The 23,264-nt window shown below is 37.1% G+C and overlaps 1 protein-coding gene across 1 annotated transcript; it reads left to right on the top strand.

The window, feature by feature from the left end:
- Positions 1-763: 763 nt before the first annotated feature.
- slc18a2 (solute carrier family 18 member 2) lies at positions 764-20,454 on the top strand. Its single transcript, XM_020626697.3, has 16 exons — positions 764-894; positions 1,005-1,192; positions 4,354-4,687; positions 8,427-8,485; positions 8,583-8,666; positions 9,515-9,607; positions 9,926-10,015; positions 10,904-10,947; positions 12,737-12,797; positions 14,017-14,112; positions 16,230-16,308; positions 16,883-16,934; positions 17,143-17,206; positions 17,290-17,409; positions 17,653-17,786; positions 19,972-20,454. The coding sequence occupies exons 2-16, from the start codon at positions 1,060-1,062 to the stop codon at positions 20,077-20,079; spliced, it is 1,551 nt and encodes a 516-aa protein (XP_020482353.1). The 5' UTR covers positions 764-894; positions 1,005-1,059; the 3' UTR covers positions 20,080-20,454.
- The last annotated feature ends 2,810 nt before the right edge of the window (positions 20,455-23,264 follow it).

Here is a 23,264-nt window from a genome sequence, read left to right as displayed (position 1 = left end):
ATCAATGCAAAGAAGGAATCCCTCAAAGAGCTGAATATAATAGAGTTGTTAATACTACACTGACTGAAACAGTTTGAACTAGAAGTGAAGTGCAGACAGTCAGCAGCTGCATCATGACACGCTGTCATGACGGATGATGAGATATCCAATGTGTACTCGTGTGTTTGAACACTGATGCACCTGCTTAGTAAAAGAAAAATTATAAAGGCCATTGATAGCTGATGAGTACAGGTCTTTGAACTCACCATGGCTCTGTCATGTTGTTTTGGAATACAGGCATCAATTAAATAGCCAATCAATCAAACACCATGTACACACATTGATTCAAAATAGTTATCTTGTGAGATTTTACATCATGAAGGCCTAGATGACGCTTTTTAAATTTAATTTAAAGAGACACAACATTTATCATTCATGAGCCATCCAAACTTACTTTGAACAGGCGGAAACCTCAAGCAGAACCAGACTCATTGGAGCCATCTGCCATGACCTGCTGGGTCAATAAAAGAGGATATAGTGAGAGGATGAAATGGTAAAAGACCAAATGTACAGCTAGATTGTGGTATAGGGGCTCATAGGGACAGTAAAAAAAAAAAAGATAATACAGATTGCACATTCTAATTATAGTTGTAGAAATGTGTCTTCTCTAACAGGGAGTTAAGGTTATATGAAAAGAGGTTAGTTGACAACATCTAAGGTTGTGTCAGGCTGGTGTGTGTCGTCTGTCATCGTGTTTGCTCTGGTTCAGTGGTTCTGCTTTGAATATTTGAAGGCAGGTCTGACAGGAACCTACACATAAAGGTTGAATGACGTCAGCAGTGGGTCCACTCAGTAAAGGCAGCATCTCCTCCTCCCTGCACAGCTGCTTCTGCTGCTGGCCCTCGTGCGTCTGAGGTAAGACTTATGCAGCGCTCACTGTTATTTCTAACCTTTTAAGAGTTCCATAAAGACTGGTACTATTTCTTTAAAGTCACTGACTCACACTGCTACTTGTCTCTCCACAGGAGAACTTCCCATCAGTCATTTTCTTCTGTCTTGCTCTTTTTTGGAACTATCGCCATGGGAGGACTGGATGCGCTTCGGCAGTGTAATTTTTTAAATTGGCTCAGGGAGGAGAGACAGTCGAGGAAACTGATTCTCTTCATCGTTTTTATCGCTCTGCTACTGGATAACATGTTGCTCACTGTAGTCGGTAGGTGTATTCCTGCTTTTTAAATCTTTTACGCAAGTTTTTTTTCTTACGCAACAGGTAGTTCATTTCAATTTGCAAATTGTCTTGTTAATGCAGCGCAGTCTGTGTACCCACAGTGTATTGAACTCACAGGTTTTTTTTATGTGGACCAAATCCTCCTGTAAAGTTTAGCCTGGTAAATTAATGACCAATGCAAGCGGCTAGTCAACCAACTGGAACAATAATGATGATGACTATTTGCATTTCTTACATTTATCTTTTTAATCTAATAATATCCGCTAGACAGTGATATCCATTAGAATGAATGATAACGTCACGCAGGCAGGGGATATTAAAAGATCTCTTATTTGGCGTCCATCACTCTAGTAAATAGAACCACAACCCAGTAAATGCACTTACACTTAATATATTCAAATTAAATAAAAAAAGTACATTTATACATAAAACGTTTCAACCTGAGGTGTGTCTAGCGCAGCATTGTCCTCAGGTAGTTAATAGTAAATTAATGACAGGCCTATTTGAAGAGGCTATCTCATAGGTTTGCTTTTCATTTAAAGTAAGTTATTGTGTTTATGTGCTGCAGTGAGTTAAATGTCTTATAGGATCATATGCGTGATTTGATTAGCTTTTAAGAGGAAATTATTCATGTCTATTAAGATCCCTAAATAATAAAAATGTTCTATTTGTTATAACCCTGAAAGTCACCTAAAATAGTTTTACATGATGCGTTTGGGGTAAATGTATTGATTTTTAGGATGGAAATAAAAAGGCTGAGGTTAAAAAAGAACTAATTACTGAGATCAGAATCAGTGTTTATTTCTGACAGACTAAAACAATGCTATGTTTCATCTGTTGTATTATCAGGTAATACGTCTTTGCACATCACTACAAAGACCACCAACTTGTTGCTGTCCAGCAGAACAGACTCCTGATATTTTACTGACTGAAGGAATCATACAAATCGAAGAATTTTAGAGAAACAATAGTAATAAAGAAGCTTAAAGTTTAAGCAATTTATGACACTATTATGACTCAGGCAATGGAGCATGAACTTTTAAAGAACCTATTTTACAATTCTCTACTGTATTCAATATTATCTATCATATATCATTCTAAGTGTCACTATGATAAATGATATTGTAGATTGTATATGGATATTTGTAACCCATATCATTTTCAATATGTAAGAATACATTCATTATTTGGCATCATGAAAAGTCAATATGAGCCTTCAATAAAACGTCTAGTGCATGTTGTCATTTATAATGAAACATCCACATATATGTTGATGATTTCAACATTTGCCCAGAATAATAATATCTATATTTTACGATAGTTTTGATCAGTTAACACATCTGCATGCTCTCATTTTACTAGCTTGAGACTACAAGTAGCCTACCTGACAAAGGGGCAGCAGAGTGCCAAAAGGAAAATGAAATAAAAGTAAGCTGACCCTGCTATTGTTTACTTTTTTCAGTCTGTCATTTAAGAAGGTCTCAGGTCTCCCTTGAAAAAGAGGTTGTTATACTCAATGGGATCAACCTTGTTAAATAAAGGTTAAATAAATAAAAGAAAAAGAAAACAGAATTATTTTCAAGAGCGCAGACGAAAAACATGTTTTTCTGTCCTGACATTAGCCTGTAAATGTTTCATATGTGCTTCTTCTTGACCTGTGATGTCTGTGTTTGCTGTGTAAATGTCTGCATGCATCCACCTCTTTATTTTCTGTAAATGCAGCTTCAGGGCGTATTCCTGCCTGCCTGATTTACGTCATGTGCAGTGCTCTATTAATCCCCCCTCTCTACTAAACTATAAATAAAGTTCAGCTTTTATTATAGAATTTCCGGGATTGCAACCTTACTGGTTCAAATTTAGGCGTAAACTTTGTTTCCATAGATAATGACGCCAGTGGTTCTTATTCTAAACTACAGACTGGGTTAAAACCTTTGGAGAAACATGCATTAGTGAGCTAGATTTTGAAGGGATTGAACAGGAAAAAATATCAAAGCCACTCCCTCCCGGTCACATTGATGGTCCCAGTCTCTTTTACAGTGCAGTAAGAGTCACCAAGAGTGTTGGGGAGAGGATGAGCTTGTCTCAGTGTCAGTGCTAACCATCAAACTACCTTTCTCTGGTTTAATACCATTCTAGTGAACCAGCCTGCTATCTGTCCCCCATGCCTCCTTGCCTTTGGAAATCAATGAATCAGTTCAAAAGAAACAACTGGGTAGAATTGTAAATGGACTTGAGCTTGTATAGCACTTTTCTAGTCTTCTTACTACTCAAACTTCACTTCACCACAGGTCACACCTACCCACTCACACATTGATGGCAGTGGCTGCTATGCAATGTGTTCATTCATATTAACTAATCCATTGTTGCTGCAGGAGCTGGGATGAAATCCCCGACCTTTCGGTTGAGAGTCGACCAAACTTATAAGAGGTCTATAAGAAAGCCACAGATTCTGTTTTTTTGGTTCAACATTTGATGGATTTTAACAAATATTACAAAAATGCTTTAAAATAAATTGTTTACGCTAGCTTGAAAGCCACATTATTCACTGCAATCTTTGCAATAGATGATATACCATGGCAACACCTATACTTTACTACGATATTATCAAATGGAAACAATTTGCATGTGATTGTGTTTTTGGAAACCCAATAACAAAATGTTGCTGCAACACCCAATTACATTGGAACTAAAAGGATACATTATGATGTGTTCAAAGGTTTCTTCTGAAAAAAGACACCAAATTATTTCAGAGGATTAACCTAAATTACAACATAAAACTCATTGTTGAATGTCAAGAGGAAGTGGGATGTTATTTCTGAAAGTTTACATTGGTTTTGACTTATTCAATTCTTATATTGTATACTGTGTGTTGACAGAAGGCTGATATCCAAATGTGATCATTCATCCTTCAAATAATGAAAAATGTTTTTTTAAATAGATAAATCAAAACAAAAAAAAACAAAAAAACACTTCAAGGCTTTTTTCTCTAGGATCATGCTGATGAATCACCATAAGGGAGCCCACCTTGTTCTCTTCTGACATATGCTGCAGTGACGTGTGGATTAGTATCATGCCAGTGAGCATCAGTCAGTGGTCATGTCACATTTCATTTCATCAATCTCCTCTTGCATCTTTATGCCCTGCAGTTCCCATCATTCCCAGCTACTTGTACAACCTGGATGAGTCAACAGCGGTGTTGAAGAACAACACCCTTTCACAGCAGGGTGCTCCAGGGGCCTTCAACAGCATTGTGTCTCTGTACGACAACACTGTGAGGACTTCAGGCTCCAACATGACAACCAGGTCTGCTGATCTGGTCCCCACTGCCCCCACTGCTGCTGCACCACCTCAGAACTCATCCGACTGCCCGAAGGCCAATAGCATGCTACTCAATGAGAATGTCAAAGTGGGAATGCTTTTTGCCTCTAAGGCCACCGTACAGCTGATTACCAACCCCTTCATAGGGCCACTCACAAACAGGTATGTTGTTGTTTTGTCTCTATGCAGAGGGATTAGTGACATCATATTTACAACCTGTGGATTTATCAGTTATTAGTTAGACTTATCAGCAGACAGACTTGAATATTTTTATTAACTTATTAATAGCAGCCTGCAATTGTGTGAGAGAATCATGTTTGTGTTTCTTATCTTTAAATCTTTAGTCACCTTTAACCACAAGCTGCTATTTCGGTAGTCATTTATGAATGAATTATTGATTTATTAAGGTAAAACATTTAAAGAGGATAACATGAATAAAAATCACTGGGTGAAACCAACATATTAGGGGGATATAACGTTTGGCACTGCAATCGGTTCAAGTGAGTAATTTAGGAAGTCCATCCTTTCCCCTTGGTACATCTTTAGGGCTAAAATAAATAGTTCTGAATAATGATTTATATCCTTATTTTTTCAAATTATTTATTATAAATAAACATACCATACCATACCATACCATACCATACTATACTATACCATCTGATCTACAGTACCATACCATACCATATCCTACCATATCAAACTATACCATACCATGTGATCTACCATACCATACAATACCATACCATACAATACCATATTAAACCACATCCATATCATACCATGTGATCTACAACACCATACCAAATCATACCTTACCGAACCATACTATACCATACCATCTGATCTACACCACCATACCATAACATACCATACCTTACCATACCATATGATCTACCATACCATATGATACAATATCATACCATAAAAGCAAAGGATCAAATTTTTTCTTGCATCAAATGTTTATCCTCAAAAATATTTCAAGAACTCTTAAATAAAAAGTAAATTCTTAATTCCAACACTGAAAATTGTTCTTGAAAGCTATTTGACATAAAGCTGATTGATAAGTCAATCAGCAATGTATAAAGAAAAATATAAAGATGATTAAAGATATACTTTTGAATATCTTCAACAAAAAGTAGCATAACATGTTTAAAGGGATATAACATATATCAACTCCATAGACCCATCTTCTTTGATATAATAAAAATGATTACAAAATAAAGCCTTAATATGCAGTCCAATCAAGGTTTTGGACTGTATCTTTTTACCTGGGAAACAAGACATAACTTTAATGTAAATCCTTACCACAAGCAAAAAAAAGTTACAGTTTCTAAATTGGTGTCTGCATGAGTTGTGTTAACGCTGGCTTTGTGCATTGATTTTAGGAATCTGAGTAGTAACATGTCCATGATTTTGAAAAAACATAACGACTGTGAAGGTTGGCGTAATTTACTGCTGTTGTTATGTTTCTTACACTTTTACACCTGTGTCCATCCATCCCTCCGTCCATCTATCCATATGTCCATCCCTCCGTCCATCTATCCATATGTCCATCCCTCCGTCCATCTATCCATATGTCCATCCATCCGTTTGTCTGTCTTTAATTACTGTGGATTAACAGGGGAAAAAAATGTTTTTAAGGTATGAGTGGACCAAGTTGCTACTAAGGTAGTGGCTAATGGGGATCCAAATAAACAAATAATAAACAAATGAAGGTCAGGGGTTTGATCCCCAGCTCCTGCAGCCACATGTGGAAGTGTCATTGGGCAAGGCATTTAACCTCAATTGCCCCCCCCCCCCGCTACGTCAGCTGGGTGTGAATATGTGTGATTGTAATAATAATTATGGGCAGATGGGAATTTGACATAGCAGCCTCTGCCGTCAGTGTGTGAATGGGTCAATGTGACATATAGTGTCAAAGCTCTTTGAGTAGTCAGAAGAATAGAAAGCTCTATACAAGTCTAAAGCCATTTCTGCTGAATGCAATATTGTAAGCTAAATGTTTATGAGGCTTGTGCCATTTTTCAGCTTTAACTCTTCTTCCATTGAACATTTTTGTATAATTTGGGGTTGAAGTGCAGAGAAAACATATCGTTCACATTCATTTGAGCAGTTTTACTTAAGCCAGCCTGTTTTGTTGCTATAAGGTAATGCTTCTATACAAAGACAGAAAGGCTAGCACTCTTAGTTACCATGTGAGCAAACCTAAAAGTAGCTTCCATATAAAAGTCATACTCACTGTGAGTAGACTTTTTGAGCTAGAAAAATATTTCAAATAATATACTACTTTGTAAAGTTAGTTGGATGTATGTACTGTTATTGTTTAGTTAATATAATCATTGTCTCTTTAACACAAAACACATCATTTCATCTCAAATAATAATAATAATAATAATGATAACTCTTAACTGTCTTGCGTTTGATATAACTAAGTGTACATAATGAAATGAAATGTTTAAAGGAAAAAAACATATGAGAAGAAATGATAACATTAAAAACACTATAGAGCGATAGTATCATGGTGACTGGCTCTGGATGCAATAGAAGCCTCCATCTTGCCCAGGGCTTCAAATCCTTTTGTATTCTCAGAAATTAGCCAGAGGTCAAGACAGAATAATGGCTATAATGCAACAACCAACGCAAATTGATATTAAGGAGCTGCAACAGAGTCCCTTTTTATGTTCTAAATGGAAAAATCTGATATGGTTTTCACAAGGTAAACATGTCAGTTTAATGCAGTTTCCAGGGAGTAATGTCATGTCAGCTATCTAATCCAAGTGAATCAAACAGAGCAGAATTCCTGATTACGTGTGTTTGTGTGCATGTGCATGTGTTTGTTTTCATGCATGGATAGCAGTGGATACACTATTCAGATTTCAACCAACATTTGAGTGCCTTCTCGACGAGTGATGTTATTTAAAATATATACAACATATACAACAAAATCGTTTCGAGCTGATACTGTGTGTTGTGTTGGAGTCTGCTTTGTTACAGCATTATTTTATATTAAGAAAAAACTATTAATTATATTGTATAGGAAAAGAACAAATTGTCTTTTAGTTGTATTACTCAGGAAGGTCATTGGATGATAACAGATCAAAAAATGAAGATATAATGTATATGTTAAGGGTAAAGGGAAAGAGTGTGTAGGCTTCAACATTACTGGCTCACCTCAAAGCCGGTATTTAGTGTCTCAGCTGGGCATTCAGATATGCTGTAATTGAAGCAAAGAACGCACTCCCATTACTGCTTCTTAGTCACCTTCCTTTCTTGACAGAGGACAATACAAGGCAAGTCAAGCATGTCAGGTATCTACAGGGGAATACAACAGCTCTTATCTGTATGGCAGCTTTTAGCCTTTTAATGAAAAAAAAAGATTTTGTCATCTTCCTCCAGTGTTTCAGTTAAAGTGTCAGGCTGACAATTGTATCAAGCAAGAATCTGTCATACAAATGTTCTACATTTCTATTCATTGCTTTGTGCTCATTGTTTTACCAGAACCTTTTCATTGTTATGGCTTACAGGTGGCGATTTTTCAGTAATTATGAAGGTGTTTTTTTACACCATCCTGGTCAATCTGCACCTTTTATACCTAGCATGGTGACCATAGTAACATTGTATTTAACTGACCCCCGTTTTCACTCCTGTCATTCTCAGACATAGTTTCACCCTCACTTGGTGGAGTATTGTCCATTTAAAAGACTAGCTGTTCTTTCTTGCTTCAGATGTTAAATTATTTCAATTTCACTGCTTAAGAAAGAGACAATATGCTGAAAATAATACATTTAACCTTTTTGGAAAGCTGTTTATAACAAGCACATTGACATTAGCATCTAAAACTTATGATATGCTTACTCCAAAAATGTAAAATCTGCCTTTCTTTTTCTCTTTGTCCCCTTAGAATAGGATACCAACTTCCTATCTTTATTGGCTTCTGTATCATGTTCCTCTCTACTATCAGTAAGTTTCAGTCATCATTTTTGAGAAAACCAAGAGTTTGCGTCATATTTATTTATTTTTCTTTGTCTGATTTCCCTCTGTTCTCACTGTTGTGAAGTGTTCGCCTTCTCATCGAGCTACGCTCTGCTGTTTCTGGCCAGATCACTTCAAGGTGTGGGCTCCTCCTGCTCCTCTGTGGCTGGTAAGACCTCATTTTTTGTCCCATGTACTCCATTCAGCATATCTGAATATATTTACATAAATTCCCAACCTCGAATGAATATTGGTTGTTGGGCAACTGAGCCTGTTTTTTTTCATAATTAGGGATGTTTGATTGATCTTAATTGAAGAGAGGGGGAAAGAGTCCTGCCAGTCCTTATACAAGGTGTAGAGTTCCCATAAGTCAGTGTCTCTGATGCCACAAATTGATCTAGAAAATAGGAGTACTTTAGTGGTGCCTTGTCACACACGTAACTGTCACACAAGACTTGGAAATTAGCATAGTGTTGTTTTTAAGATAACTTATTAATAATTTATTTAAAACCTTTAAGCTTCAAGTTTTGTAAATAATGATAAAGAAGAAATAGCTAATAACAAGCATTAATATAATTTCTTATAAGTGATATTTAAACTTATAATATCTTATATTAGTGCTTTTAGAAAGTCATCATAAAATAGACAGATACCATCAACCACATTTAAAAACTGTTTTCTCTGTTAAAGAATTGGGTGAGAAATGAACTGTATCTTAAGTGATAAAAAATGTTCAGTGAAGTGCAGCTTATATTTGCCCTAATATGCCTACAGTAACTACAGCAGCATTCAGACTCTCCAAGTTATATAAATAAAGCAGTGTTTTATACGCCCACCTTGCCTGCATGTCAAAAATGTTCAGGTTTATTTTTTTAATAATCTCATACAGTCCATTATGTTTATTGTAAAATATCATCTTGCAGCCCTTTGTCAGTAACTGTTGCGTCTCTTACTTTAAATGTTTGTATGAACAAACTTTGGTCTTTCTGTATAACTGATTCATCTTTGTGTCTTTAGGAATGGGGATGCTTGCGAGTGTATACACCGATGATGAGGAGAGAGGTCATGCCATAGGAATCGCCCTGGGAGGTCTGGCATTAGGAGTGTTAGGTCTGTATACATACAAAGTCATTGTTCAGCTTTTTCTTATCAATTAGGAACATTTTATGCTGTGTTTGGAAGTAAGTATAATTACAGAAATTTAACACAAGTGTATATTGGGTTTAACTAAAAATAAAACATATAAACTATATTGTAGTGCCCAATCAAGTCATATATTTCAGCCCTGTCTTCTCATTAAACACATTTAAACATGTAGGTGAAGTTTCCAGGATGATCTGATCCGAAACATGTTTTGCTCAGTCAAGTTTTTATACCCTGACACAAAAAGTTTTCTTAGAAACTGACCATCGAGTGTGTCATTCACAGTTGGACCTCCATTCGGCAGTGTGATGTACGAGTTTGTTGGAAAGACAGCCCCTTTCCTTATTCTGGCGTTCCTTGCTGTGTTTGATGGAGGTACAGTTACATGTTTATTGCATTCAAAACAAAAACAGTCTCTGAAGGAAGAATAGAAAGAATAATGTTTGAGCTAAACACTAGGGCTGTCAGCATCAAATTAATGCAAATATGTTATTAATGACGATTAATCACGTGCTATTTGGTCCCTTTAGCTGCACCATGGAAAAGCCTCTGCGTCTTTGAATGGCTCATTAACTTTTAAAAAAAACAACTCCTAGGCAGCTTACTTGGCGAGTCAAAAGTTATATCCACCCACGAGTAACGAGGGTGGATATATAAGTTACTTATTTGATGGTTAAGTAAGCTTCGATCTACCAGAAGGCAGAGTTTCATGTGCACATTAAGCACACGCGGCGGAAAAATTGTCCTTCGCTTGAGCGTCAATTGTCTGTGGTCTGCATTGTTGTGTTAGCAGGCTAATGTTAGCACACTTTAGTTAACTCATAGCTTCATCTTGCACATAAATTGACACGGAATGACCGAGATCTAAAGACGCTTATGTGACATTCAAATAAGCAGCTAGTAGGCTCTTTTATTCTTCTTTTCTCTATTCCTTGACTAAAACGGCTTTATACGCAAGGCCGTCCCGTCCATGTAAACATGACGTAAACATGATGTAAACATGATGTAAACATGGCCCGACAACTATGCAGCTGGCGGGACTCAGGCTTCTTATGCATTGTCATGACTCAGAGAGACATTTACATAGTATGTACTTGATTTCTGCTTTATTTATGCGTAAAATATCGCTGATCTTCCTGTTGAACTTTAGTGAGTAATCACGATTGAAATTTGTATTCGTTTAACACTTCTTTTTGTATATTTTCATTCAAAAATGGTTGCAGATATCAGATGCTTTGTTGTTGATTCAATGTGTGTTTACAGCTCTGCAGCTCTTTGTCCTTCAGCCCACCAAGGTGGAACCAGAGGTGAGTTTGTTTGATGATTAATTTCCTGAAGAGTATCTCGCTTCATTAAGATGACCTTTAAAGCTGCAAAGCATTTAACAGAGTATTTTTACGGCCTCATTTAATCACTGGTTAGTAAATAATGGGAGTGTGAAAAGAAATAAAGGAAGTGGATGCCTAGAAACAAAACATCCAACAGTTTGGTCAGCATTATTTTTAACAACACATTTGTTGATGGAACTTGCTGCATATAATAGAAGTTCAGAGCAGCCCCCTCCCTCTCTCTCTACCAGATATACACACATTATCCTCTGAGAGACATACTGTATTAATAAGTGGACATTTTCTGACCAAAGAGAACAGCCTTAGGTAAAAATGGATGTCTGTTATATTTGTCTGCTTCTCTTTTCTTTTACCAACGACCGACTCTTGAAGGAAGCATGAAAACAAACTCCTTGTAACATCAATTCTGATTTTTTTGCACTTAGCTGTCCAGATGTATGACCACATTTTTTGTTATTTATATCCACAAACCAGGACCCTCAAATGATCTAGCATGCGCACTTCAATGTGCTTTTGCAGGCAACTTCTTTCGACATCACAGTGTAGGCTCCATTATAATGAATTGTTTGCTGAACCCACTTGCAGTGTTGTGTTTTGTATACTAAAGTTTCCATAAATTCAGGATATGAATGCAGGGTAAGCCTCCTGGAGCTCTGTAGAGACAGACCCTCCCTCATCATGACAGCATACTTCTAGCATACTGACAGGTTCTGTCAGTAAGAGCTGGACGCCTCACAATAGCCATGGGCTAGCATCAGCCTTAATAGCATCCAATTGATTGATTGACACATGAACAGACAAATCAGTGATGAGTTGACACCAGCTGACTGCACTGTTCATGTTTTAATCACATGGAGTTCAATAATAATGAGCAGGAAAGAAAAAGGATCATCTCTATGGAAAACAATATCAATACTATAATTATTGTTCTTACTGTGTTGAAACACTGACATTGGGTAATGTAGTGTTTGGACACCCAGCTTGGATGTCTGGTCTCCCTTTATTAGGATAATAGCAACAAAAACATGTCTCTCTAGAATGATCCCAATTAGCTTTTGTTGTCATTACTGAATGATTTTGAAGATAATATATACATGTCTGTCTGCCATTAGACAGTTTTGAACAATAAGTGATGACTCTGTGAGAAAAACAAGAGAAAATAGAGGAAGAGACCGAATGTTTTGTTGCTTCTTTAAGGATGACACATGATGTAAAATAAGATTTAACAACAAACCTGAGAGTGGCAACAAAGCTAATAGGAGAACTTATTTATGGTCATTAGCAGATGTTTTCATTATCCTTCATCTCAAGCATTCTAAACAATGCCGAGGGGAGCTTTAAAAAAGATTCCACCGAGACTTACAAATATAATAGTCCCTTTCATTTGATGCCAAGAAGCATTAGGCTCAGTGTAATTACCTCTGTCAAGAAGGACATGTTTTTGTGCCTTTTGTCTTTTTGTCTGTTTCCCCTTCAGCATAATAATGAAACAAGCAACTTTATACCAGACCTAACCCAAATACAATCAATAATATTTGATTTTACTTAAGAAAAACCTTTAATGGTGGATCAGATTCACAAAGAAGCAAGACCAGTGACCAGTTGAAACAACAATGTCTATATGAAAGTGGATTTTAAAACAGTTTCTTTCTTGATGGTCATGCAACGTATTCTACAATTGGGGTTGTTGTTTGAGATCTCTTCTTTGTATATTGTCTTTTTGAAATGTATGTTTTTGTCCCTACAGACTCAGAAGGGGACCCCGCTGCTTACACTAATGAAGGATCCGTATATTCTTATCGCAGCTGGTAAGAAAATAATGACAGCACAGATGAATGTCATCCCACTTTGGTGAAGCATCCGTGGGATATTGCCTTTAATAATGGTAATGGGAAAGAGCAGAGAGAGAAATTGACTGGGATCTTGCTTATTTTCTGGTTTTCGTAGTAATAATGATATTTGTCGCACATGATGGTGATTGCAGTTTTTTGCCTTGTATCAGGGCCTGGGTCGCATTGATTGCAGTTCTCCTGAACTCCTGAAACCTGTTGTTTTTCAGAAGTTCACTACCCCAGCAAGAACTTCCATTTTGCAGCTTCCTTTACTACTGGTGTACAAGTTCTTGAGTGACTGCAGTAACAGGAATTACAGAAAATACAACATGTTGAACATCCAAACCAAAGACATTTTAAGCCTATCCCAGGACATCCGAGGACACAATTGGTAGAGCAGAGTAGGATACGGTCCTCACTGGTCGCAGGTTGGACTCCTGATCTTGATGCTATTTGGTGCATTTCATCCCCCACACTCTCTCCCCAAATTCCCTGTCACTATATCTGTACTATCCGATAAAGGCAAAAAAGCCTGAAAAATACGGTAATATATATATAGCCACATATCTGCCACTCAATCTCCTCCCAAGTGTATACATTTCCTCAAATATGTCTAAATAGACTATACACACCTTCGCTGATCCAGAAGTTGTCAGTATTTAGACGCCTATCTGAAATCTCTCAGACAAGTAAAGATTGTGCATTAAAATGACTTACAAAAAAGGTACATTACACTTGGATTCAAAATTGAAAATGTTGCCTTGTTAAAGCCCACCTAACGAATGTATGCCATTCTTTAACATGCTGTCAAGGACTGCATTGACTGACAGTGTGCCTAGTGTTTTCACAGGTGCACAAATCAACTGACTTTCATCAGTGACTTACAACAAATACAGTGTGTAAGTCTTCGATATAAGTTAGAGGGATTTTAAGGCTATAGAGATTTGGGAGAACATGTGTCGACTATATGATTCTAACAAGTAGGGTAACAGAAAAATATGTTGCAGGATAACTGTGAAAACAAGCCTTTCTGACTATGTGAATTCCCCACAGTACAGCAACAGTGAGAGAAAGCATGTTTGTAAGGGTTTTTTTGTGCAGGCAGTAGGGAGTAGGAGTAGCACATGAGGACCAAAGAACAAAAATAGAACTTAATTGACACTTGTTTTTACTTATCCTCAATCTTCCTCCCCAGGTGCCATTTGTTTTGGAAATATGGCCATTGCCATGATGGAGCCAACACTGCCAATCTGGATGATGGAGACCATGTGTGCAAGGAAGTGGCAGCTAGGTATAAACAAAGCTGTACCAATGTGTAGTCTGTTTTATTGTGTATTATTATTTTTTACTCCTAGTTGTTTGAACAAATTGTGATTAATGCCCAAACAAACATTGATTATTTACATATCCCAGAATTTAGATCTACATTTTTCTATTAGTTTTTCTCCAAAAACAATATGCAAGGATTGAACTCTGACTCAGGCAAAGACAGCAATGATGATCAGTCTGTACTGTAACGTCAAATGGATCAACGTTAAAATCCTCGATCATGAGCTTACTTTAACTAATGTTTTGCAGGATTCATCCCATCATTCAAATTAACTATCTGAGAGCTCCAATATATCTGACCAGGAGCTTAATAAAAAGAAAGTCCCAGATATATAACAGACATGTTATCCATGGCACACACAGCTTGAGCTTGACACTTAATGTAATAAAAAGTATGAACCTCCCATACTGGTCCTCCATATGATTCAAGTCTCTAAATAAAAGGCTTTCGGTCTGGTTCATTTTCCTATAAATCTATTTACCAAATTTAGGTCTACTGAGTCTTCTGCTGCTGAGAAATGTTTTTGTCTATACCCTAATAAAATGTATTGTCATATTTTTTAGAAGAACGGATGCTCCACTAGAAGGTATAAATATGGTGGCTGACAATGACAACCACCCAAAAATTTGCATTCAGGAAAACTGGCTTAACATTTAGAAGCCATACAAATTCAAGAACAGGTGCAAATGTCTAAAACAAATACAGCAGTGGAAACATGCTGCTAACAAAATCTGTGCCTCACAAAAGCCCCAAAAAAATGCATTACCGGAAACAAGCTTCCAACACATAAATTATGAAAAATCATAAACCGACACACACATTATAAAAATATTGTCAAACCTGTCATCATCATAACATTTCTTCTGGACTGTAGTGGCGCAACTTTGAACTGGATTTTGGTGAAACATACTTTTTTGGAGGAAAATACTTAACAGTGGGGAAACCAGCCAACAAGGGTATTAAAATTTCAGGCTTGTTTGTTTGAAACAAGACCACCAGAGTTCAGTTGATGACAGTGTAGCCAGTCAGCTTCTGGCAGGGTTTAGCCCCAGGCATCCCAGGGCAGCCCCCACTGAATCATTGCTCTTGACACCACTCTCACTCCTCTCTAATCCCCAGTGTCTGAGTCCTAGTCGGAGCTGCTGTAAACATCCTGGCTATTTTGAAGCCAATGTTACTTCCTTTCCTCAAACTCTACTGTAAGAAATGTTAGAACTGTTGTTAGCTCACTGTTAAAAACGGTCAGGTTCTCAGAGTCCCCACACTGTTAAAAGTACGCTGTTTAGTATTGCAAATATTACTGCTGAGGCGTAGAAAAGTAGAAGGAACTGAGCTCAATTAAAGAGATAAAAGCAATAACATACTAAGAACAATCAAAATGAATGAAAGAGCAATAAAATGGATTGAGTAAAATGGAAATAAATTACAAGAATAAAAGACATAAGATGGTTAAAAGATAAACAGAAATAAGAAGACAACATCACATAAATGCAAGTCTATTAAAGTGTGTTTGAAGAAGAGATTGAATACAGTTCCTTTGGTGTATAAGTTTTGACTTTAAATCAATATGAATTCTTCTTCATTTTGGCTGTGTATGTAATTGTTTGAGCTTAATGCAGCATAGCTTTTAATTTTTAATTTGCAGTGCATTCCATTTGTTTCTGACTATTGCATGTGTTTGAAATTTGCACTATTTCTGAATTTGCTATTTGTTTCTCCTAACAGAAATCATTTCAACTTTTGTAAGGCATTTGCACTTGCCACCATTATACTTAATATAGAAACATCTTGCATTAAATGTTTGTGCCACTGGATATTTTTGCCAAGGCATCTTTCTGTCATAGGTGTTATTACTTTGTACCTCGAATCTCTTATATATGAAGTCTAGGTCAGATAAAAAACGGTGAGTGTGGAACAGGATATTAGGGTGTCGTATGCTGGCAGGTGGCAAGCACAAGTCTTCATTACAGTCAATGGAAGATGTACAGCAGCTCAGTGATGAGGCTGTGATAGAGATCTGTTTATCTGCCCAAACCGTCAGTCTCTCATCTCTCTGTGTGTGTCTGTTTTTGGTCCAGGCGTTGCTTTCTTACCAGCTTCCATCTCCTACCTTATTGGAACCAACATCTTTGGCACGTTGGCGCACAAGATGGGGAGGTAGGGAGAAAAATCATCCTTATCTGCTTTCTGTCTCTCTCCCTCTGTGGATGTGATATCTGTTTCCGCTCCTCTAAATGAGTTTTCAGTGTTTTTAGGGTTTGAGAGGCTGGCTTTATTGAAGCCTTGATGATACTGTGCTCCCATCATCCTTGTGTGTACATGTCTTCCCCAGGGTTTGGTCATTCATTTTTTTTTATACAGCCTTTACCAATACTGTTTAAATACCATTATGTACCATCGTCTTACATGTTAAAACTGGATAGTCCTTTTCTACAGTGGCCGGTAGGGGTCACACACTCAGCAACTGCTGAAACAACAAACATTTAGAAAAATGTGCAGCATATTCAGAAACGTTGCAAAATTCAAAAGCAAATGCAAACTACCAAAACTAATGCAACGGCTGAAACACGCAAACGCGCTGCGAAAGAAACAAACACGCTGCAAATAAGCAAAACAACTGCATATAATAATATAATATTTGGCCAATGGACATAGATAGGACAAGCAAGTGAAACAACTCACATCCTCCAACTTAGTTCATAGTAGTGACCACATCTTCTTTCATTTACAGATGGCTTTGCGCTCTTATTGGAATTACAATTGTTGGAATCAGTGTATTATGTGTAAGTATGAGCAAGAAATCGTAGGCGTAACTGTTGCATATGAAATGCTAAGAAATGATATCCCGAATCACACTGGGAGCAGTCAGCATCTTTTCCCAGTGGTGATGCTGTTATTTACTTAAATTCTAACTTAATTCATCAGAAATAACTTAAACCTGATACCCTATAAAACCATACCCTTTTGCTGATATGTTTTTGTCTTGCTTAGGTTCCATTTGCCAAAGACATCTATGGTCTGATTCTTCCAAACTTTGGGGTCGGTTTTGCCATTGGTAAGTCTACTAAATGTAACATGATGCAGAAATATGTTCCCTGTTGATCATATAACATCTTTTCTGATTTTGGTTTGAAACAGGCATGGTGGACTCCTCTATGATGCCTATAATGGGTTACTTAGTAGACCTGCGGCATGTGTCTGTTTATGGAAGTGTCTATGCCATTGCTGATGTGGCTTTCTGTATGGGATTTGCTTTAGGTAAGAGGAAACCTGATCAAGTACTACAGTATATATTTACATATATGAAATTATTCATATCATTTTTGCTAACTCTGATAAAAGATTCTGATAAATCACAACAAGCTTAGCCTATAACTACCATATTACGAGCATGTGGTTTACTGAAATTACATTAAGGTCTTTTTATTTGGGCCGATTTTGAATCTCAGGGTTTTTACTTGTACATGTAACCTGCATGTGATCTGTCCTCTACTGATGTAGGTCCATCCATTGGTGGGTCCATTGCTGAAAACATCGGCTTCCCCTGGCTGATGACCATAATTGGAATAGTGGATATTTTCTTTGCACCACTCTGCATCTTCCTCAGGAATCCACCAGGACAAGAAGAGAAAATAGTAAGTTTGAAAAAACACTTAAACATTGTAAGAGAAATCCAACATACATGGATGAATGGTACAGCCCTTGAAGAAAAAAGCTGTACAACTTTCATCACAATGTTATACTTTATACAATAAAAGTCATATCCAAACTAATGGTGTACAAATACAATGGCGATACTGTCAACCACTTTAAAATACATTATAATTAACACTCCCAAACAATATGTTATCAATCAATCAATCCATCCATCAATCAATCAATCAATAAATCAACCAACCAATCAATCAATCAATCAATCCATTAACCAATTAACCTGTTTTAATTATTGGCAGCAGTTGTTATCTCTGAACACTTAATATAAAGAGCAGGTCCAATGTGTACTTTTTACCAGAGACCCAACAATGCAACCATGAGAATGAACAAGCGAAAACCGTGAGCAGAACCAGATTGCAGGTTAAAAGCCATATGCCTTGACACCGTATTGCCCAGAATGAAAGGGTGAGGAGATACAAATGCAGAGACTGTCAGTCTGAGGAAGACAGATCGATGGATGATGGATGGCAGATCACTATAACAATGACAACCGTGATGATATAGATTCATGACTGATGATTATAGGAACAGCACAAATGGGACATGGCATACAACAAGCACAAATACTCCTGGGCAGAAACAAATTTAGTTTAAAAAAATGGATTCTTGATAGGTCTACATGAATGAAGACAGAGGGGGGGAGGAGGAACTTAGTTGTTCAGCATAACTACTTTGGGTAGCTTGAGCCCGTCCTATCTATAAACTCTTTCAAAAAATGAAAGTTATAATCCTACTCTGAAAGTGCAAAGGATTCATGATTTCACAGAAGAGAATCACATGTGATACCCCCCTGGAGGCACTAAACCATAGTCCTTTGGGAAACTCTTGGTACAACAAGAAAGCTTGATTTCTGTGAGTAACAGTGAACCATAATCTTGCATAATCTAATGATGATGCCTAACCATTAAGGTCTTGGTAAGTGAGAAGGAGGATTTTAAATTAAGGATTTTTTAAACTAGATTTTATAAGGCCCAATTGCAGAGACACAATTGTGGAAAAGGTAGGACCTTTTTTCAAGGTCTTTAAAGACATCGTAACAGACCTTTTCCAACATATTTTACAAATAGTATCTATTTAGAAATATAAACAGAAAGAAAAAACATTTTCAAGCAGATCACATCACAGACTGAAGAAGAGTACTGGACACTGAATTTAACACAGAAATGTGCATGTGCTATTTAAGATCTTTGTTGTCAAAACCTGTAGCTTTTCTTGTTTCCATGCTAACCCTGTTTATTAGTTTTGTCCTCAAATTATGAAAGACCCTCCCTAAGGTTAAGATCTGCATGGAAATAATCACATACCAGATTTCAACACAATAATGACTCAATCATTTGTAAAGCATTTCACCTTCTAGGGGTTCAAAAAACATAATCTACAGGCTTTATTGATTGCAAATAACTATAAATTACATAAGTGACCATAAGTGGATGACCCACATTGAAAAAGTCTGCCTAATCATCCTGCAAGTCCATCTGCCTGCCATCGTATCTGTTTGCTTAGCTTGGAGCGCCTGCCGGGGGCGGCTCCGTCACTCTGACATCTCTCCATTAGTGCATGTCCATAGGACCCTGTTTGTGCATGTGTGTATATTTCAGCCTATGTGTGTGTTGCATGACTTACAGAGTGTAAAAACAGAATTTCCCCTTGCGGGATCAATAAAGTAAATCTTAATCTTAATCTTAATCTCCATGCAGAATCATCTCTCATTTGGCACCTTTCTTCCCCATAACATTCTGTTTTATATTCACCCCCAACCATTCATCTCATCTGCAATTTCCTTCCATCAGTATTTGTCTTTTCACACTACCATTAAATACATTCTCTGCCCACCTTTCAGAACCTTTTGAATGATAATGGCATGAATTGCAGTCTGCCACTCTATCTTTTTACTGTATCACCAGGATTTTATTAAATGAAGTCTTTAAAATGTATAGATGGTGGCTTTAATGGCAAAAAAGAACTGCCTTCATTTTCTGCACATTATACATCTCACGCATCCGTTTTAAATCTTGAGCGTACAATTTTGTAAACAAACAGGGAATTATGATTCAGCACCTTTTTACACATGTTGCAGAAAAAAACATTCCTATAATTTTCTTTCAGGCTATTTTGATGGACACCAACTGTTCAATGAAGACCAGGTCCTACTCCACACAGGGGACGTACTACCAGGGTGAAGACATGGATCCAGAGTATGAAGATTACGATTAACAGAACACCAGCCATGCAGGGTAACCCTTCAGAAGATCTATTTTGTTGTACAAAAAAGGAACACAGAGGGAGAAAACAGCCAAGATATTTCCATGTGAATGTCCCACATTCAGTCTTCACTGTTCAGTGTCCTCTTAGCAGTTGTTCTGGGGGAAACCAAAGTTGTTCTTGATCTGTGATTGCAAGTGCATTGTTTGAGAGATATTTTTTTAAGCCAACAGCCTTATTCAGTAGAGAGATCTGTCAGGACGTATCTCTTTGGCAGTAGGAGAAAGCTGAACAACAATTATGCTTTGCTGGTTTATTTTAAATACTAATCTGTCTTAACTCACGTGTTTACCATTAAAAGTGTCTTGTTTATCTGCCGTATGTCCATGATACTGTCCAGAGTATTATTTCCAGACCTTGGTGTGCACGTGGGTTTTTATGGGGTAATTGTGTAGTATTTCAAAATAGGCTACTGTTGTTCATTTGAATTTCAGAAGGGGTTGTGGGCCCTGTTTGTGGTCCTTGTTAGAATTGATGCACTTGCTAAATTAACATGTGTAGGATTTGAGCTGCTTAAATAAAAAAGATGAGGAATGTGTTCTAAAACATAAAATAGATACATAATATCCTCCTTATGAGAACGGAACGTAGTTCTTTTTTAATCCATATGAATTATTGCAAACTTCAGAAGGAAAGGTAAAAAGCTGCTGTTGTATTGTTTTTAAAATAAATAATTAATATTTAAAATGAACAAATACGGGCTTTTTTTTTTACCTCAGTGGCAAGAAGAACAATGCATAGAATTGGATTTTGGTAAAGATATTATTTTCTTGATGGTATTTATTTGTTGCACAGTTAAAGCACTAGAGTCATTCTACACACTGATGGGATTGCTACAAGTGTAGCTGATGATAACATCTCGCTTACCCATAGATCTACATTTCCAAGAAACTGCTAAGCTTCCTCTTATTTGCCAATGGAACTTTAGACTCGTAAAATATTGTATATGGTTTTAATATTTATATGCAAAAAACCCACTTTATCTACATATATTAGTTAAGTAAAATTTGTCTTTTTCTGTCAGACCAACTTTTTCAAGTTGCTCTGATATTCTGCTCAAAACAAGAATTTCCTGTGAATTTATTTCTAGAGGATTGCTTGATTGACTCTAGCAAGGAGACCCTGAACTACAGCTTGCCAGCTAGCTTACCGTTACAGTTCATTAATGTTAACTAATGGCTGGAAGAAAGCTGCAGTAAATAATCTTGTATTTATATTCTAGTGTTAATTTATTCAACAGTGTTGATCAAGTAACTGAGGATTAAACAGATTTAACCTTTAATTTCTGACCTTTTATCTTCCCTACCTTTCTATCCCCCAATCAATCTGTGCTGTCGAACAGCCAATGGACTGACATCCCTGAGCCAAAAGCTGGATTTTAAAGAAACCCACTGACAAAATAAAGGGTTACAGGCCAAAAGCCTCCTACCACTGCCTCCTTTAGGCCTATGGTCAATGTGTTTGACTGTTTCAGATTGATAAATAGGAAACGTGAATTGGAGGTTAGTGAGGTTGAGCAACCAATGATGACACAGCAGTCCATTGGCCTGTTTGGACTGCAGCCACCAACAGACTTGGCCCAATTGAATTCCTGATTATGTTTGATCAATGTGGAGCAACAAGTGTTATTTAAAACTACTTGTTTACTTTCTGGGTTTCTGCCATAAGCCACAATTTTCTTGTAACCTACACCGTTGTTTTTCAGCTATGGTAAGTCTAAATGACGGCTGTAGAAGAGGGTCTGTTGCACATGATGTCAAGTGTTATTGAGTAGTCTTTCTCCTTGTACACAGTCCATTCACATTTGGTATTAACCATCTGTATAACATGAAAAGGTGTTTCTTTGGGAAATTTACTTTTTTGCTTTTTAGCTAAATTTATACGAAAACATTTTGATAAATACATAGCGAGGGCAAGTAGATGGCACTTCTTGCTTAGCATAGGGACTGAAGGCACAGAAAAAGAGCTAGCTAGCCAGACTAAAACCTTAATAGTTCATAGGCAAGATGCTGAATCAGGTTGTATGGGTTCGTCCATAATTATGACAAATGACAATACTTCAAAAGGCTTGAGCTTCCTCCTCAAAAGTTGAGCTGTTTCCCCATAGCTTTAATGCTAACATTCAAGCATTTACCAGAATTGCAAGACAGCAAATTAACATTTTCCATATTCAACTATTACTTTAATTCTACTACCTTTAGGGGCTGTGTCCACTGACAGTATGTTAAACCAAACCAGTGCAGTTCAGCATTTTCAGGGCTCAGTGTGCAAAAACGCCCTCAGTGACAACTGTGTTTTATTGCTGTAGTTCAACTTTGGACCACCATGGCTCATCATTCTCTTCTTCCTCACTGACCAATCAAAATCAAGAAGGGGTGGGTCTTACAATATAAACTTTGACAAAAACAATTGGGTCAAGCCCTATCCTCACCAGGTTTGGCACACTGTCTAGCTCTGCCCTCCTTAGTTACTGTTAGTAAGTTAGACAACAATTTTTTTCGCCAGGTTCCTTCTCATTTTGAACAATTGGAAATGCCCCATGATTTGATGGACTTTCATTTATATTTCATTGATCTTTTATAAAAATGGTCTTCTACTAAGTAAAGAATAAAGTCAAAGATACGACAGGGTGTATGAGGATAACTCGAAATCTTTAAAAACGTGTTAAAATAATTTTAAATGTGACAGATGTCTGATGTTAGTGATGACTGCTAGCTGTCTTACCTCTACTGACTTACCTCTGGACTCCATCAGTGAAGATCTCTGGAGCCGGGGGTCTGTAATATCCTCTAAATGTTGGCATTAGGGCCTCTAATACGCAATTGAGAGTTATGTGCACATTTTGTCAATTACACCAACATCAATTTGTGTTGAATGCTACATATCCATGCATGGGGAAAAAATCCTGGATTACGATGTGGATCTCATGTCACTCTTGCAGAACCCCCAAGCACACCTTTTAACTGTGTAAAAACAACAAAAACTTTTAACCATGTTGGAGTGACAAAATTAAGGTCACAATTTCACCACGATGTACTTGGCCCAGATTAAAATTTGCCTAATCGGAAGTAGCCTACCAATGGTTGCTATGAGAGGGGGCTCCCTGATTGGTGAGTCAACAGACCAATCGAAGAGCC

This window comes from Labrus bergylta, chromosome 10, assembly GCF_963930695.1.
Source record: "Labrus bergylta chromosome 10, fLabBer1.1, whole genome shotgun sequence".
NCBI lineage: Eukaryota > Metazoa > Chordata > Actinopteri > Labriformes > Labridae > Labrus > Labrus bergylta.
The sequence above is the reverse complement of the archived record's forward strand: the minus strand, read 5'-3'. Positions and strand labels throughout refer to the sequence as shown.